At 32.1% G+C, this 21188-nt stretch overlaps 1 protein-coding gene across 1 annotated transcript; it reads left to right on the forward strand.

Annotated features, from left to right (window-relative positions):
• The first annotated feature begins 5645 nt into the window (after positions 1-5645).
• On the forward strand, positions 5646-11635 carry LOC145130328 (uncharacterized). The gene is made up of 4 exons (XM_079065145.1): positions 5646-7089; positions 9913-10907; positions 11025-11120; positions 11219-11635. The coding sequence occupies exons 1-4, from the start codon at positions 5646-5648 to the stop codon at positions 11633-11635; spliced, it is 2952 nt and encodes a 983-aa protein (XP_078921271.1).
• The last annotated feature ends 9553 nt before the right edge of the window (positions 11636-21188 follow it).

The raw sequence follows: 21188 nt of genomic DNA on the forward strand, positions 1-21188 counted from the left end.
CCAAAATTCCTCAAATATAGTATGGAGGTTGGGGAAGCCCACAACACGCCTTCTTAATCATAATCAAGAACCCAATTGAAGAAATTGAACTCAACAAAATTGCTTAACCTTAAGAATGAATGAATTCCCAATTCCAAGAGGATGTCAATGCTTACACATCCATAAAGGAGTCACGGCCCATATACTAGAGATGATTTTTACCACCACAAAGCCATTTTTTAAGAAAATTCAATGATTCATTGTTAAATCAAAGAAATAAACCAATAATTGCTCATTCAAGTACCAAGCTCATGATCAAAGTATTAAACAGGCATACGAATTATGAACTAAGAATCAATAACATGAGATAAATGACAATTAAACATGAATCCTTCAAAACTCATAAATATCCTAGGGTTTTATCCCAATTCAACCAAAATAAACTAACTAACCACTCATGGTAAGAAGACAATAATCATAAAAGTGTTTTAACATTAAGAAATTAGCAATTACTAGGACCAAAGTTCCCCCGGAAGGGTAATTACATGGGTGGTCGCGCAAACTTGCGCAGGTGAGCTCCCCACCCTCACAAATGATGTTGAAATATTATTGTCTCCTTTTTCCACTACTCCATCACACTACCTTAGATTTCCTTGGTCCCCTTCACACATCACATGATTCTAAATGGGCCAATCATCTTCATACTTCAATATAGATAGTCCAAGCCCATTTTCAAGAGTCCATATCCCATCTTCAAGAGTCCATCTCATCCAATTCTTCAACATGCCAAACCTAATTCTTCCAAAATGGATCCACAATTACAAAAACTCCTCGAAAGTCCACCAAGCCCATCAACAAGCTAATCCGCAACCGCAACAAGACTCCAAAAACCTACTAAACACCTTATGCAAAATAGAGAGTACTCGATACGATCCAAGATAAAGAAAATATAGACTATGCAATGCAAAAACAATAAAAAAAAGGCTAAAATGCTAAAATAAACTATATAAAATAAGTAAATGAAACAAACTATCAGTCCGAATATTGAAAAATAGGAACACTTTACCTTCTTATAAGCTAGATATTAGCTTATTAACCAATATAAACACTTTCCCTCTTCATAAGCTTAATATGGGCTTACTTGATAATAGGATAACTTTCGATCTTTATAAGTTAGATGTAGTCTTCTAGTAAGCTAGAGATGGGCTTACTTGACAATGAAAATGTTTCCCTCTGGGTGTTTTATGTAAGTTAGATATGGACTTACTTGACAGTAGGAACACTTGCACTCTTTATAAGTTAGATGTGAGCTTATTGTAAGCTAGATATGAGATTATACCATAATGGGAACACTTTCCCTTTTAGCAAGCTAGAGGTGAGCTTATTTGACCATAGTAAAAAAATGATTTTGTTTTGAGATTAGAAAATTGGGTTGGGAATCTAAAAGCATTTACATTGTATTTTAGTTGATTTTGAAATAATTATCCATGTGCTTCCCATTCCTCGGTACAAATGGTTTTGATAATTTTGGGTTTAATTACTAGGCTCCCAAGCCTAACGTTATTATTTGATATGTACTTAGTACTCACATATGAAATTTGATGCGGTAACCATAAGAACCACATACATGACAATAATTACTTTAAAAAGTAGAAAAATAATATGAAAAAAAGAAAAAAAAAACTTTAGAGATGAAAATTTTAAATAATAATATACAGAAAAAAAAAAGAATATGTAAAAATACGAATTATGTGAAATTAATGAAATTTGTAATAATTAATTTTTAAAAACACAGTTGTAAAAGAAGATTTAAAAGAAGTTGATTTTTTTTATCAAAACAAACCGCAGTTTTAGAAAACGTACAAAAAAAAAAAAGTTAAAATCCTTTTATAAAGAAAGTTTGGATAAATTCGAGAAAAAAAGGGTCAAAATGATTTTTCTTTTTTTTTTCTTTTTTTTTTTGTAATAAAAAAGGCACTATTTTTGTAACCTTTTCTCGCACATGGACCATTTATGTCTAATTAAAAATTACATGGACCAAAAAGATTGAAGTGTTGTAAATGATCTGCTCTAAGGAACATTAATACCATTTTGTGAAATGTTAATGTATAACAATCCTTTCAAACTAAAAGGACAATTTGGTTTGGGTGCTTAATTCTACTGGAAATGTTTCAATGTCTAAGTAGGAAAAATATTGGTTCCTTAATATATTTATCGGTTCCAAAAAAAAAGGAAAAAAAATTATTGATAATGCCACTTTAATTATAGGAGACATTGCAATTAGATGATACAATTAGGGTTTTTTTGGTTGGATCTAAATTTATAAAATCTTGATTTTTATGAGATCTGGATTTTTAAGAGGTTGGAGATGGCAGTGAGAGGAAAAAGGGAAGCGGTAGTATGAAATAGAAAGAGAAAAAGAAAAAAAGTTTGCTAAAAAATTAGAGTATTTTCAAAACATGCTCCTCTTTTTTTATTCAGATACAACTTTTTCTCTTAAAAGTTAAGAGGTTGCTGAACAATTAAGAGATACAAATTATGAGGCTATCAAACACTTTGAAAAATTAAGAATCTATCTCTTAATTGAAAATTTAAAAGACTACCAAACACTCCTTTAGTTTTGGTTTTTAAGAAAAAGTCTGTATATTTCCAGATAGTGAGGCTACATGCTACAAATCCATAATATTGTCATTTCTCTATGGAATGTTCTTTTTTTTCTAGCACCTTGCTAGTAGTTATAAAATCTCGTCCGTTTAAAAAATAAGGGAAATCTCCAGAAAAGTCCTAAAATTTTAGTCCAATTTATGAAAAAGTGTCAAACTAAATTTTGTTTACAGAAAAGCACAGAATACCAGTTAAAACTTCGAAAAAACCCTTTTCGGCCAGTTTCGCAAATTTTGCCGGTATTCTGTCATTTTTCGTTAGTTTACTCAAAATTTTGGGACTTTTCCAAAAATTACATAATAACCAAAATATTGAGACTTTTTTTGAAAATTACCATGAAATTAATGGATATTATTATTAACAAATCATTTATAAAAATAAAAAATATTTTTATTATAAAAAAAAGAAATACATTTGTTGCTAATTTCTAGGAATAAATTGGTGGTCTAAGTACTTCTCTATTGCTTCCTGGTCACTCAAACTCTCTACGTTCTTCCTATGCATTGTTGTGGGTATGATGGTGAGATGTACTCAGTTAGCATTCCTCTAATATTAGTGTTCCTCTTATGTTGTTTAACCTAACTACCAACCAACATTCATACCTCACATGTTAACAACCATCGGCTAACACACATCTATAAAATGTGAAAAGTGAACCGTGAATAATAATTTATATGGAACTAAGTGAAGGTTGATTATCTATTTAAATTGTCATTCAAAGTTTACTTTTCACTCTCGATAGATGTGTGTAATTTTATGGTTGTTACCGGGTAAAGTTTGGAGGTTAGGTGGTAATTAGGTTAAAGAACATAATGAAAGATCTATATGTTCGTGTAATGATATTTTCTAATAACACGTGATCATATAACATCATGCCTAATAGCAAGTAGACACTTATTGATTGTGTATTAATAAATATTGGCAACTCTTGTATTGGTCACGCCTAACAGAGTACTTCTCACCATGACACCTACAACGATATATAGGAAGAACATAAAGACTTTGAAGTGGTCAACAAACAATAGAGAAGTACATAGTCGACCTAGAAATTAGCAACAAATATATTTCCTTTGTTTATAATAAAAAATATTTTTTATGTTTATAAATGATTTGTTGATAATAATATCCATTAATTTCATAGTAATTTTCAAAAAAGTCCCAATATTTTGGTTATCGGGTAATTTTCAGAAAAGTCCTAATATTTTGAGCAAACTAACGAAAAAGGACAGAATACCGGCTAAATCTACGAAACCGGCCAACAAAGGTTTTTTCGAAGTTTTAGCCGGTATTATGTGCTTGTCTGTAAACAAAAATTAGTTCGAGACTTTTTCATAAATTAGACTAAAATTTTAGGACTTTTCTGGAGATTTCCCAAAAAATAATAATAAAATAACAACCTATAAATTATTGCCTGGACTTGACAATTCCTGAATATTATACCCAAAAATGTTTTTAACATATGTTCTAACACATCTCACAAAATTACAGAAAGCATTAGGTTAAGAGTTTCATTATAGTTTGAAGATCTCATGATAATAATCAACATCAATTATCGAAAAGATGGCAATGTCTTGACACCAACATAAATACTACTAGTGTCACATATCATATAGTATGACGTTAAGTAAAATAATTTTTCTATAGGTTAAGTCAAAAGATACTTTTATTCAAAAAGTCAATTATAAATATGTATGGGTGTTATATAGGCAAACAAGATGTGACATCATGAATACATATATGTTGATAGTACCAAGATCCCGTATGTAAAATTAAGATGAACATGTGTTCTCTTAATCCATTAATTGTGATTTTCACATGGGATATTAACCAGACACCATTTAGCCTACATTTTGTTTTTGTTGTATAAAGGGTTGTTATGACATGTGAAACACCAAAAAGGTACATGGTGTTGTCATATGATTTAGACAATACCTCGAATAAGCACACACATAATTTCATCTTTGTTTTTGACATCGTACTTGAAATAACTACACGTATATAGAAGTTTATTTCATAAAAATAAAAGAATTAATTATTATCTCTAAAGAGACTTGTTATCACAGATTTCTCCATATTTAATGAAACGTTAAATTTATTGAAAGATGGATTTGAAAACACGTAGTAAAACATAGAAGCATAATAACGTGTTTGGTTTGTGGATCGTAGAGGAATCCGACAAAACTGGAATTCAAGTTTCTATTTTTATGAAGTTTTTGATTCATGAACTCAAATAAATTTGATATAATTGGAATTCAAGATTCTATTTCATGTGATGTTTGGATGCCAAATATACGGAATCTGAATACCTCATATTCCTTCAAATCCTATGCTTGATAGATTTCATTATTCCTAAGTAATGTTTTAAAACCCATGTTGATCAGGCCGGACGAATTGGTTGGACTGTAAACCGGTGACGAGACTGAGTCTACTTAGAGCGGATTTTTGTTTATTTATGTACCACATTGAACTGGTCGATTTTACCATAAAACCATTTGAACCGTTAATCCAGACCGTTGCAAAACCCGGTTTTAAACCTAATAAACAAACAATACCACGACGTTACATGTTTATATTGATCTTTTATTATTGTCAACTGTACGTATACATAAGTTATATTTTAGAAAAAATATTGTGAAACAAAACATCAAACGATTTTGACTTAATATTTTTTTGACTTTTATTATATATATATATATATATATATATATATATATATATATATATATATATATATATATATATATATATATATTATGGAAATTGTTTCTTATGAATAGTACCTGACCCAGGTACTGTTCCTTGGGTTTCTTCTCTTTACCGGGGTTTTACCGGGGTTAGTGGATGGTATCTGCTTTATTACCCCTTTCTCAGGCAATCCAGAAGCCTCCTCCACCGCTCCTGCTTTCTGTTTGAGGTAATCTTCTTCTGTTCTTTTTTGTTTTCTTCTTCTGCTGTCGTTCTTCCTTTCGGCTGTTGTTGCTCTGTGGTGCGTTTATTTTGTGATGGCTGTTCCGTCGAAGCGGAGAGGTGACGACGGTGGTTCGTCGTCTGTTCCTCCCTCCGTCAGCTGTCGGCGCAGGTCTCGACGTTTACAACCATTATCTGTTCTTCCCGACTACATGGACTGTGGTGACTGTACGTGTGTTTGTGCCTTCTGCGGTGCGTTGTTCTGGTATATTGAGAGAGTCGTTAATGCATCTACAGCTGATCATCCGATATATAATCATTGTTGTAGAGGTGGAGATGTAGTACTTCCTTATCCTTCCAGGTTTCCCACCGAATTTCTTGCTCTGTATCAAAATTCGGGTTTTTTAAGGGATATTAGGGCTTATAATAGCATGTTTTCTATGACGTCTTTTGGGGCAAACGTAGATGAGGATGTGAATGATAACCGTGGTCCTTATGTTTTTAAGATATCTGGTCAGATTAACCACACAATTGGCTTGCTCTGTCCGGATCCTGTAAAGGGTCCGAGGTTTCTGCAGCTTTACCTCTTTGATACTGGGAACGAAGTAGAGAACAGATTGAAACCTTTTGATCATCCTGCAAAGAGCGATTTGGATTGTAACATTGTCAGGTATCTGGTCAAGTTTTTGGGGGCTAATAACGAATATGTGCGCACCTTCAAGACTGCAAAACAAATAGCAAAAGAAAGTAATTTACAGTCATATTCGGTGCGACTGTTTAACAATGTTGCGGATCGTAGGTATGATTTGCCATCGCCTGGGTCTTTGGGTTGTATAGTAACTGGTGATGACACAATCTCTACAACATATGACATCATTATCCATTCGCAATTGGGCCGGCCTCAGCGTATCAGTAAGCTGCATCCAAGCTATATGCCATTACAATACCCGCTTTTGTTTCCATATGGTGAAGAAAGTTGGTCACCCCGTTTGAAAATTGGAAATAGGATTGATGCAACAGCTCAAAATCTTATCGTCAATATGTATTATGCCTATCAAATTCATGCCCGTCAGCATATCTGGTCTCCTATTGTCAACTCATCTCGGCTCTTCCAACAATATTTGGTTGATGCATACACATGTATAGAAGAATGTCGTCTTGATTACATTGTTAAGCATCAATCTAATCTTCGATCTGATTATGTTAGCGGCCTATATGATGCACTTTCAAAGGGAGACAGGGAGGCAAGTGTTGTTGGCAAACGTGTATTCTTACCAGCATCATTTACCGGTGGTCCCCGATTCATGTATAGTCATTATCAAGACGCACTTTCTATATGTAGGGTGTATGGTAATCCACAATACTTTATCACTTTTACATGTAACGTGAAATGGCCAGAAATAACACGCTACATGGATACACATATGCAAAGAGATGTGTATAGCAGCGCATATATCATTGCTAGAGTGTTCAACATCAAGGTTCATGAGTTTGTTCGGTTTCTAAAACAGGACAAAACATTTGGAAAGGTTGAAGCATGTATGTTTTCAATTTTGTATTCCTTTCATGTATGAGTTATTTGATTCATGTAGGCTATACGTCTTTACAAATATCAATCATACTAATAATACTTTCCAAATCTACCTCTTTGTAGATATGTTACCATTTGTCTTTCAATTTTTGTAACAAACAGTTAAGATATTTTTTAATATTTGTTTTTACCTATGTTTGTTAATGTTTTTTCGTTATCATTTGGTACAAATTCAATTTCCATGTTATTTTCCTCTGATAAAAATGTTTACTTTACGCTGTCATATGGTTTCATTCTTATACATGAAGATTTCATTTAACACACATTTTAGTCAATGTACTGGATCAGTAGATACTTTCAAGCACGACTGTTTACTCATATGTAATAATTTACACACACACACACACACACATATATATATATATATATATATATATATATATATATATATATATATATATATATATATATATTCTGTCATATGGTTTCATTCTTATCCATGAAGATTTCATTTAACACACATTTTAGTCAATGTACTGAATCAGTAGATGCTTTCAAGCACGACTGTTTACTCATATGTAATAATTTACATATAATTTTTTTTTAATGCTTTTACGAGTCACATTTGTAAGATACTATAAGAGCTATACATTACACTGCATATCTGGCTGAAAATGGTATATCAGATTCGAAACATCCCTTTTTATTTATAGATAATAGTTTTTGGTTTTTATTTACTTATTTATTTATTTAGGTTTTTTGCAAGCACGGCTGTTTACTGATATGTAATAATTTACATTTTTTTTATGCTTTTAGCTCTCACATTTGTAAGATACTATAAGAGCTATACATTACATTCCATATCTGGCTGTAAATGGTATATTAGATTCAAAACATCCCTTTTTATTCATACATAATAGTTTTTGGTTTTTATTTATTTATTTAGTTTTATTTATTTCTGTTTTTTTTTCCAGTCTGTCACACTTTTGTACCTGTCACCTTTTTATGGATTTCTACGTGTTTAATATAATGTGATTTTTATCATGAAATCATTACGATGTCATATTGTAACACTGTTGCATTGGTTACATAATGCATAGCTTATTTGATTCATGTAGGCTATATGTCTATGTAGATATCAATAATACTAATGATCATTTCCAAATCTACCCCTTCATATATATGTTACCATATGTATTTCCAATTTTGTAACAAATAGTTAACATATTCTTCAATATTTGTTTTTACATATGTTAGTTAATATACTTTTTTACATTGTTTACCCTTTGTTTTCAACTATGTTTTTAGTGGTTTTTTTTGTTATAATTTGGTAGAAATTGAATTTTGCTGTTATTTCCCTGTTGATCTGCTTTCTATATATAGGGTCTATGGCAATCCACAATGGTTTATCGGTTTTATATGTAATGTGAAGTGGGCAGAAATAACAGAGTACATGTGTTTGTTCGGTTTCTAAAACAGAACAAAACATTTGGTGAGGTTGAAGCATATATGTTTTGCATTTTGTCTTCGTTTGATATATATTTTAAATATAATGTTATTGTTACCATGAAATCATTAAGACGTGATGTGATTTCAGTATTCCAATGGTTACATGATTCATATTTTATTCGATTCATATCCACCTATATGTCTTTGCAAACATCAATCATATTAATGATCATTTCCAAAGGTACCCCCTTTATACATATGTTACCGTTTCTCTTTCAATTTCACTAACGAATGGTTAACATACTTTTTAGTGTTTGCTTTAGGTGTGTTTTATAATATTTTTTTTGCTATGATTTCGTAGATATTGAATCCTCCTGTTATTTGACTGCAATAAAAGGTTTTAGTTCATGCTGGTACATGGTTTCGTCCTGATTCTTGAAGATTTTATTTTACACATACTTTACTTAATGCAATAAACCACTTGATGCTTACAAACACTGCTCTTTATTCATACGTAACGATTGACAGTTAATTTTTTTCTTTATTTTTTTCACTTTTTTGTTTATTTTATTTTTTTTAGTTCTAAGTGTAACTTTTTTGCCATATTATAACAGCTATACATTACATTCTATATCTTCCTACACATGCTATATTACATTCGAAATATCCTTCTTTATTCATACATAATAATTTTCAGTTTTTATTGGTTTTTTTTTCCATTTTTTTCACTCTGTTTCTGACTTTTTGTATCTATTATTTTTCTAACAGACTTTATTACATTCCATAATATATAATATTTCGTTCCCTTATTTGGCAAAAGTATATTTAATTGAATTTTCAATGTTTGTTAATATATTGGTATCTTTTATATGCTAATTTTGTATCTCCCTTTTATTTTTAGCATGAAATCATTAAGATGTCATGTTATAATGGTATGGGACTGTTCACAGTATCCATATTTTATTTATTTCATATAGCTTTCTATATGTACTAGCATTTGTGTTTGAGTTTTGGTAACAGATTGTTAACATATTCACTACAGTTTGTTTTTAAGTGTGTTTTTTAATGTTTTTTTAGTTATAATTTGGTAGAGATAGAATCTTCCTGTTATTTGTCAGTCATGAAAGCTTTTACTTTATGCTCTCATATGCTTCTCTCCATACTATAACTGGTCTACATTAGATTCCATATCTATCTGAAAGATGTCTACTTTTTAATATTTTTTATTATTATTATTTGTTTTTTTATCTGTATTCCATTAAATGTGATATGTTTTCAGTTTGAAATCTGTTCAGATATTAACTTCAATGTATGCTTACACACTAATTTAGAAATAGAAAAATATTAAATGTTAATATTTTGAAAATTCTTCATAATTACAGATTTGTACACTATTGAATTCCAGAAGAGAGGTCTTCCGCATTGTCATACTTTACTTTGGGTAAACAGTTCAGACAGAATAAAAAATCCAATTGATATTGACAGATATATTACAGTAGAGTTGCCGGATCCAATTAACGAGGCAGAATTGTACGAGACGATAACAAGCTGCATGATCCATGGCCCGTGTGGACCGCTTAATGAAAAGGCTCCATGTATGAGAGATGGTAAATGTACTAAACATTTCCCTAGACCCTTTGTTGATAGTACATTCTTTGACAGAGAGGGATATGTACGGTACAAACGTAGCGTAAATGCACATCATACTACCCAATATGGACAGGTTGTAAACAATGGATATGTCGTGCCCTACAATAAAAGGCTTTGTTCCCGTTTCCATGCACACATCAATGTTGAATACTGTGGCTGGAATATGATGATTAAGAACCTGTTTAAGTATATTTCCAAAGGAGCTGATCGCATAAGATACACTCTCCAAAAGGCAGAATCAACCAATCAGCCATCTGCAGCACCACCCACTGCTACCCATAACAGACCCGAAAATGAAGATATATGTGCTATAAACGAGGTACAGAACTTTTTGGATGGGCGCTACATATGCCCACACGAAGCAGCATGGCGGATGTTAGACTTCCGTATACATCATCGTCATCCAGCTGTACAGATTCTAACTGTACATGAGGAAAACATGCAACAATTGTTGTTCAATGGAGAAAACACAATACCTGAAGTCCTATCAAATCCGAACAGCAGTATTACCACCCTACTTGCGTGGTTTGAAAGTAATGCAAGAGATGCAAAAGGTCATGATTTTACATACATAGATTATCCAAAATCTTACAAATGGGAAAAGTCATCTAAGTCATGGAGCCGAAGAATTTATGAGTCATCAAAAACAGTAGGTCGGCTTGTATCGTACATCCTACATCTGGTGAATTATTTTACCTACGGATGCTACTCTGTCACCAAAAGGGATGTACATCGTTTCAAGATTTGCGTACCGTACGAGGTACCGTTTACCCAACCTTTCGGGCCGCTTGCAATGCACTTGGATTGATAGGGGATGATATTGAATGGCTTACCTGTTTCACAGAAGCTTCCATCTGGGCAACCGCATCAGAGCTACGATCCTTTTTTTGCCACCTACTGCTTTTCTGTGAGGTCAGCAATCCACGTTTACTATGGGAAAGTGCATGTGATAAGATGAAATATGACTATCTACATACCTTGAAACTCCAAATACCATATAAGAATATTGCTTCAGCTGCTGACATAATTGAACAACAGTTGCTTCATGATTTAGATAACATCCTCCGTTCCGCTGTTCCATCCAAATCAATGGGAGACTTTGGCCTTCCTGTTCCATCAGCTGATGTCATTGGTATTTTACGAAATCGGCTTCTACTGGAAGAATTGACCTACGACAAGGAAGGGCTGCTGAAAGAGCACAATGAGCTGGTGCCAAAACTAAACAGTGACCAACGATCGGTCTATAACACAGTTGTCAATTCCATAGAAAACAAAAAACAAATACTGATGTTTGTTTATGGACATGGGGGTACCGGCAAGACATTCCTATGGACAACCATTCTTTCCTATTTCAGATCCATAGGAAAGATTGTATTGGCTGTTGCTGCTTCTGGAATTGCGTCACTTTTGTTACCTTCTGGAACAATGCACATTCAAGATTCAAGATACCTATAAACTTAACAGACAAAAATCATGTGATATTAAAAAACGCACCTTCCTTGGCGAACTTATGCAACGTACAACACTCATTATTTGGGATGAAGCACCAATGAGTGACAGAAGGTGCTTTGAATTTTTGGACCGCTCACTTAGAGATGTGCTAGATTGTGATCAGCAACCGTTTGGAGGGATATCGATGCTTCTTGGTGGTGATTTCCGCCAGACTCTTCCTGTTGTACCAAAAAGTACGCGTTCGGAAATCATTGCACTAACTTTACCGAGTTCATACCTATGGCCATATTTCATAGTTCGGATTTTACATAAAAACATGAGACTACAATCGTCTGACATAACAACCCAAAATTCAATGTCCACATCAGCCTTTGCAACATGGTTGCTAGCTATTGGAGATGGAGTCATAGGTGTACCAGACAAAGATGACCCACGTGATTCAAGTTGGGTACAAATTCCATCTTCACTCCTAATATCTGCCACTCCAAACTCTCTACAAACGTTGATAGATTTTGTTTATGGAGATGGTATACTTATTGACCCCACTGCTGCAGACCTTTCAGTAAGAGCAATAGTTTCTCCTACAAATGAGACAGCCGACGAAATAAACACCCACGTTTTAAAAATCGTGAGAACAAGTGGTAGGACATACAATAGTACAGACATCATGGAACCAAATGGAAAGCACACATCAGATATGGAAGGCTTGTATCCAATTGAATACCTAAACCAACTAAACTTTCCAGGAATACCACCACATGAGCTTACAGTTAAAATACATTGTCCAATAATGTTGATAAGAAACATAAATCAGAGGGAAGGTTTATGTAACGGTACCCGACTCATTGTCTCCCAATTGTTACCAAACGTTATCGAAGCAACCATCATAACCGGCACTTGCATTGGAAAACGTACATATATATACCACGGATAAAATTCATACACAAATCATCAGATTTGCCATTCACGTTTTCACGAAAACAGTTTCCAGTGAAAGTTTGTTACGCGATGACTATCAACAAGAGTCAAGGACAGTCACTGCGTAGAATAGGAATCTATTTGTCACAGCACGTCTTCGCACACGGACAACTTTATGTAGCACTATCCCGAGCAACATCACCAGAGTCCATAAAAATACTAATAAAGACCAATGACACAGTGGAAGAGAATCAAACCAAAAATGTTGTCTTCAAAGATTTACTGCAGAAACTTACTTCAACAGAGGTCTATAGTATCACTACCTGTCATACCTTTCGTGAACCCTTTTCTAAAGACCATTACTACTTTTTGAAATCATTTTTGCTGTTCACTGCTTCCACATAATTTATATATCTATAGAATTTCTTATTCTTTTCCGAATATAACACTGATTTTCACATATTTCTTTCCATCAGAAAACACAAACAACTCATGACGAGCATCTCTGACTTGAAGACTGATGGTATTGGAGGCCCGCTACAAGTTAGAATCCTACAGAAATGGAAACATGATGTCCGGCAATACGAGACTTGGTATCTTGCTGTCGATAGATTTGTAAGTAGTCACCAAAAAAGATTACAACAAAATCAGGTTCTAAATTTTATAGTTTGATGTTCTTCAAATATTAAAAAGTATGTTGTTAACAAAAAATAAATTATTTACAGAAAGTACAAATAAAAGTTCTTACAACAAAATTATTGATAACAAATTTTTTATGTTTATAAAAACACCCAATTCGTTATTTTAAAAAAATCATCTCTTTAAGAAATGGTATAATACCGACAAAACAGCTGTAAATACATTCGTATATAATATGCCATAATCTGTAAATCATAAATATCCCTGTTTTGTAATAAAAACAGATCTAATGTCAACCTATTAACAGCATGACTGAGAAACTACATTCATCAAATCGTATAACAATCTCTTTTTACAGGCAGATGCCATACAAATTCTTGGACAGCGAACAAATCAAAGCTACATTGAGTCTGTCCTCCATGTTTCACAGTGTTACACCATATCAGATTATAGCTGTCCCCAATTAGATAACTATCAAAAATTCCTTGAAAATGAATTCTATATCGATGTTGGCCTCAAATCCATCATACAACCAATTCCAGATACAACAACAATACCCAAAACCTGGTTTCGGTTCGTATCAAAATCACATCTCATAGACCTTGGAGAAAGACCACCATATTATCCAGGTAATCATAATACCGACAAATCTGATTACATAACTATTTCTTACACATTTACATTTACTACTAAACAGATTACAGTGGCGTCTTATCAAAGATCAGAGACTGTACCAAAGCAGGCGGGGAATCATTTGCGTTGCTCATACTAACCGATGAGAGGTATACATATTAAAAAGCATATGACAGTTATCGATTTTCTCATACCTATCTAACACCAAAAAAAAATTCAATTTTATTAGTGGTAGTGAACTTGCAATCAATCTATGGAAAGAATGTATAACCAATCCAGACAAATTCAACCGCGACTCCTTACATCCACCACCTGCGACAACAGTTGTTGCGGTCACGAACATAAAACCATCCATATACAATGGTACTTTTTTCTACACAGCCCTGTATATATCAGTCTTATCATTGTGATATGATGTTATGTCATGCATTCAATCTGCAAATCACTTTTCTATAGGAGTATTACGCTATGGTTCATCACATGCTACGCATATCTATGTGAATCCGGACATACCAGAAACAACAACACTCATTAATCTGTGAGTCATAAATTACAAAAAAATCATATATTCCATATGGTAAACTTCCCATACTAATAAGAAGATGACATCAGATTTATAGGACCTTCAAGACCAACACCACCACTATCAGGAACACCGTCAACCCTATATGACATGAAGACAAAAAACAGATCTGATCTTCTGGTAACATCATCTTAATAATATCTCTATTTACAAATAACATCCGCTTCAGACATCCACATCTAATTCTTTTATATCTACAGGATAAAACATTCATTGTACAGGCTTCAATCAAAGAATTTCACTATCAAAACAGCTGGTTCCAAGCAATATGTCCAATATGCAAAGATCCCATCTTCAAAAGAGGTGAAAGCTGGTACTGCAGTGCACATGGACTAATCGAAAAGCCCACGTACATGTAAGCATCTTTTGAGTTAAATAAAGCATCATTCTTCTCTAACAAAAGTCTTTACGAATATTTTCCATTCATAGGTACAAATTAACAGTAACCATCACTGATGCTACGGACACGATATCAGCACTAATATCCGAGACATCATGTCAGAAACTGTTAAAGTCATCACTTGAGAACTTTATATCCAACAACCCACACATAAACAGAAACACCCTACCTCCTATCATCACTAACCACAAAGAACAAACAAAAAAGATGTCGATCCAAATGCTTAGAGCATCAACTCCCGACAATATACGCTTCATAATAATAGATATTGAAGACCCAACAACCAGGGCTCAAACATTTGTGCCAGCAACACCAGCTCAACCACAAATGACAAGAATGCGACCAAGTGACACAACACCAGAGCCATCAACACCTGTTCAACATGTTGCACGTGCTCTCACCTACGATCCCACAGGTAAACACACACTAACAAAATCGAATTCAAAAACAAAAATCCAAAAAAAATACTAACAATTTTCAATTCATGTCTAACAGAATCTACACCAAGAAAAAATGCAAAGCGGACAGCTAAACAGCAGACATCATAGACAAGCACCGCAAAATGCATTTTTTGTTTGGACCAATATCACTATCTTTTGTAATATAAATATATCATCATGATCCTTTTGTTTGAACCATTGTCACTATCTTTTCTAATATAAACATATCATGATGACCCCCTATGACTGTAAACAATAACAAATAACTTCTCTTTGTATCAATCCTCTTCTTCTAAATTTCATAGATGTTTCAACAAGAAAAACACTGATAATATGCAGATCCATCCATCATTCTTTAAATGTATAAAACCCTGTCGAACATACATATGCAAAGAATAATAAAACTAAACAAATATAATCTATATAACAGTTTCTTTCCTTCTATGAATTAACGCACCACCTACGTAATAACATGCATGGTAGCCATTACCCAAAACATGAATACACACATACCGATTTAAATAAATAATCCGTTTAAATTATCCATTAATTAATAATATATTACGGTAACAACCATTATCATTACGCAATTATTCCACCAAACACATTGCATAAGAAAAAAAATATTTACGATCAATACTTATAAACTTACATAAATTACCACTTCAATTATACTAGATTCACTTGATCACATCCAACCACCAAACAGTAGTCATCAAATTAATTACCAAATCCAAGGTCAACGATTCTATCTACCAAATCAGCCAAGCAAACCTCATAGCCACCCTATCTACCACTTCTCAGCAGAAGAATTAAATTAGCAAAATTAATACCATTCAACAACCATAATAATCGCTTATAAAACCAGACTAGAAACCAACTAATTCATCTACAAAAACGCAAACAAACATCATGAATACCGTCTTGCAGAAACTCATCGATCAGCTCGAAACAATGAAGCTGTCCTTAACAGATGTCCAAACGACGTACACCACCATCAACAGTTCCAGACAGAATCTGCTGCATGATGCTCCAACAGAACTGCCAGATATCCAAACGACGTACACCACCATCAACAGTTCCAGACAGAATCTGTTGCATGATGCTCCAACGGAACTGCCATACATGTTCAAACGAAGTCAAATAAATATTATTTATTTCAGAAGCGATAAAAATAACACAGATGCTAAAAATGAAACCTTCTGGCCCCCGCGTAGCCGGGGATAACCATCTAGTTTTGATTAAGTATTTTATACACCGATATTGAACCCATCATGAAACATCAATTATCTGATGTTAAGTAAAAATTTTATTAAACTTTTATATTTTATTTCAGTAAACAGTTGAGATTTGATGAATTTAAAGTGTTCGATGGACTCGACCATATATATTTCAACTCGAAAGCATCTTGACATTTAATAAGCAAAGCCTTTTACTTTTTAAACTAATACTTTCACTTCTTTTTTGTCTCATTGAAGAAGATCATAACTCAAATTTGAAAGACTATCAATAGTACGTGAAGGTCCACTAGGAAATACACCATTATCTGTTGTAGCTAGGGCTGTAAACGAACTAAACGTTCAGCAAATTGTTCGTAAACCGTTTGGCGGGAAGTTCGTTTATTTAATAAACAATCGAACATGAACACAAATTATCTTTTGTTTAGTTAAACGAACGAACATGAACAATGGTCTCGTTCGTTCAATTATGTTCGTGAACATTCGTTTATGTTCGTTCATATAAGTACATTTTATGTTCACATATGCCTAATTGTGTTTGATTACATTAGTGTATTATATGTTCATATATCTTCAATTGTATATATTTTTATCTTTGTTCATTTATGTTCGTTTAGCATGTCCACGAACATGAACAATGTAATTTATTAAACGAACGAACATGAACAAGAAAACTCGTTCGTTTATCCGTTCGTATTCGTTTATTTGTTCGGCTAACTTAAATGAACGAATATGAACAAGCCTCGTTCGTGTTCATTCGATTCGTTTAGAGCCCTAGTTGTAGCTATAAAATAATCACTCACATTCTAAAATTGGGTTGACCAAGTGGTTCAACCAGTCACACCTGACCCATTAGTCACATCGAATAAACTAAAAACCAGATTTTTGAAACATTGTTCCTAAGCATGGATGGATGAAAGAAACTTGTAACTATTTTTATATTTAAACCAAAATACCCTCATCATATCTATATTGAAATAAATAAAAAACAAATTAATTATAAGTTAAAATTTTAATTTTTTTTCACTGTTGAATTTCGTTCTTTCTTTTGCTTTTTGGATTTCAATTCTCTGCTAATTCCATTTATTTGATTGATTAAATTCCTTCTGAAAACCTTACATTATATGAACTAAATATAGGCATCTATCTAAACACTTTCTTCACATTTTATTTTAAAATTAGACAATCCCCACGGTTGTGAAGGAAGATATATAAAAATAAATAAGACATTGTTATTCACTATGACAATATACTAAATCAAAAGGTTGATGTAAAATATTGTTATTAACTAGAACAATGATAAAATAAACACATTGTAAAGTTGAAGTTCAAAAAATATGATTCTTATAATGGTCAAAGTAAATAATTTTTAGAGTAAATTACACGAATGATCCCTATGGTTTGGCGTAATTTGCGCGTTTGGTCTCTAACTTATTTTTTTAACTCAGAAGGTCTCTACTGTTTGTTTTTGTTACACGTTTGGTTCTTGTCTTACCTAAAATGACTATTATGCCCTTATTTAAATAAATTAAAATAGTTTTTTTAGGTAAGATAATGAGAGGTGGGGGTGGGGTTGGGGGTGTTTTTTTAAATAAATTAAAAAATCAAGGGCAAAATAGTCCTTTTAAGTAAGACAGGGACCAAACGCGCAACAAAAACAAACAGTAGAGACCTTCCGAGTTAAAAAATAGTTAGGGACCAAACGCGCAAATTACCCCAAACCATAGGGACCATTCGTGTAATTTACTTTAATTTTTAATAAAACCTATGTATTTTGTTAAACTTATAAAATATTATTATTATTTATTAGAAATAGATAAAAAGGTCGAGTAGTTAAAAAAACATTAGTTTATGAGAGTCAATAATAAGAAAATTTAGTTAGCATTGTAAAAAATAAAAACTATTTTTAAACCATATAACTTGATTTCTTATAACATAACATTGTTTTAACACTTATATAAATAAAAGAAAATAATACGAATGATATTTATGGTGATTGATTTAATATTTTACTAAGTAAACAATAATGAAATATGAAGCTAGTAGTGAAACTATTATCTTTTAGGCTTATTGCTAGTAAATCATGACATATATAATATTTTTTTGTTAATTCATAACATAATAAATAAGGACTAAAAAAAATTCTTCGGACAATGTTAAATGTAATGAAATGAAAACATTAGACGGTTAGTATATGTATTATTCAAATTTTCAGATTTAGACTTATTGATAATGAAATTTCCAGATTTAGATTTATTGATAATGAACTAACCTTAAGAAGAAATTTATGCATTTAAATGAATTACTATTTTTATATTATAACATTTCAATTTATAAACAAATACTTTAACCAACTAGAACTCAAAATACATGAGTAATAGTTGCATTGATTTATTATTTTAACATTAAAACTCTGAAATATTCTGATAGGATCATTAAACAACTATAAAAATGTAAAATGTTGGTTAATTGCATTGAAGGATTATGTTAATATAAAAGTTCATCAATTTTCGACTAAAAATAATTTAACATTAAACCATTACTACTCAAAATACTATATTAGCTTACGTCATTCAATTGATACATATGATATTTATTATTAATATTCGTTAGCATTATGTTATAATATATGAGAAAAATGATTATTTGATTTGTAAAATATTGAGATCGATTATAAAATAATATACATCCGCATTAAAGTTAAGGAAGTTGATTTAGTTTAATATTTTTAATTTTATACTTTGAGTTTATAACTAAAGCAATATGAATGATATTTGTAGTTCAAATAAGGCAATGTAACCATAGTCCCATTAATACATGCATTATGAAACTTTTGTTTTTAGACTTTTATATATATATATATATATATATATATATATATATATATATATATATATATATATATATATATATATATATATATATATATATATAGATCCGGTAAGAAGGAAATTTTTGGTGGGAAGGTGACGAACAAAATAAATGAATCACTAGATGATTCATAAGAAAAAATTCCCAAAAAAACATCTTTATGATTTATTTTTAAGTAAATTAAGAAAAAATTCACTTTTATGACAATTTTAGTGAATAACAACAAAATCATTGTATAAATGAATCATCGAGATGTTTTTTTGAGAATTTTTTCTTGTGAATCATCTTACAAACGAATCATCTAATGATTCATTTTGTTTGTTCGCGAAAAAAATATATAGAAAACAAACTTCTTACCTTCCTACCAAAAATTTCCTTCTTATTTGATCTTGACTCTATATATATATATATATATATATATATATATATATATATATATATATATATATATATATATATATAAACCTTAGGAACAGTATACTTCCTTCATTTCAGAATTTTAACACACTATTGATGAGCTTTTGGCAATTTTTGTCCCTAATTACTTTTTTTTTTTAGTTTTAACTCACTGGTATGCTTAAAAAAAATATTATGTTGAAATGAGACTTGAATTTGAAGCTGTATATGTGTTGCCTTTTTCTAATTTCCATCGGCTTAAGGTTACGTGGCGTTGTCCTCATTTAACAACTGATTCCTTAACCCTCTCTCTCAGCCTAAATCCGGAGACCTTTCGCTTTAATCTTCTCTAAACCTCTCTATATCCCTCTGGAATTGATGAGCAACATACCACCAATTTCCAATTCTCAGTTACAAACTACCTGTATAGCACCACAGTCCGCTATCGATCGACACTCCTTCAGCGCCGCCACACTCCGCCTCCCCCATCCATTGCAAAACGCCTCTGACTTAAGCACGAAATCTCTCCACCGCCATCATTGTGCTATTACACAACAAAAACCCAACCTTTATTCAGTGTTGATTTTGAGAGAGATGGAGGTCGGTTGTCATTTTCGTCGGTACATGGATGGCCTCTTTCATCGAACCACAGTGAAAGCGGATAGCCGTCAGGTATATTCTCAAGGGAAGCGATTGTGTTTCTTGCAACAAGATTGCTTTTCTATTTGGTCGTCTTCTTCTACTATTACTGATGCCCAATAAAAGCCCTAAAATTGATTTAAATACAAAATCTGCTCTATTTTCTCTCTGAGTTATCTGTAAATCGGAAAATAATTACAAGCAACAAGCATCTCTCAAATCGTTAGATTCGATATTTTTTTTTTCATTTGACGGTTGTTAACTGTTTGACAGGCTTCCCAAGAGACGACCTTTAGACGCTTGAGAACCTACCATCTCTCAAATGGATCGATAATGGAGCAGGTGCAGTTTCATTAAATTTGTTGAGGTTGAAGCCTAATCTATAACAACCATCATTTGTTTTGAATCGACTTCTAAATGGATGTATTTATATTCAGTTACAGGGTTTGCTAAGGAAAAATTTGATGGGAATGTTGCCAAAAGTTGGGTTATAGAAGCTCTTAACATGCTCAAGTAAAGTACAAAAAAATTGTTTGTAGAAATTCCTTATAGAGAAACAAAAAGGTGATTTATTTTCACATTTCTTTTATTTTGTCTATATTTTTATATTTTCAACTCCCTTCCAAGAAACACATACTTTTAAATTTAATTTTTTCAAATGGCTTGATACATTGCACTTTTAAAAAAATAATTGAAGTTTGGTTTTGATAAACAGAACAATCAGTCAGGCCAAGAAGAATATGAAATAAAAAAAGGTAATTTCTTTAAAGAGGTTGACAGTTTCACATTTACAATAGTA

The sequence above is a fragment of the Lactuca virosa genome, chromosome 8, assembly GCF_052849685.1.
Source record: "Lactuca virosa cultivar CGN04683 chromosome 8, Lactuca_virosa_CGN04683_v6, whole genome shotgun sequence".
Taxonomy (NCBI): domain Eukaryota; kingdom Viridiplantae; phylum Streptophyta; class Magnoliopsida; order Asterales; family Asteraceae; genus Lactuca; species Lactuca virosa.

Coding starts and splice junctions, on each gene's coding strand:
- LOC145130328 (XM_079065145.1), top strand. CDS start 5,646: ATGGCTGTTCCGTCGAAGCGGAGAGGTGACGACGGTGGTTCGTCGTCT. Junction 7,090..9,912: donor ATTTGGAAAGGTTGAAGCAT/GTATGTTTTCAA, acceptor TCATAATTACAG/ATTTGTACACTATTGAATTC. Junction 10,908..11,024: donor ACTCTGTCACCAAAAGGGAT/GTACATCGTTTC, acceptor CCTGTTTCACAG/AAGCTTCCATCTGGGCAACC.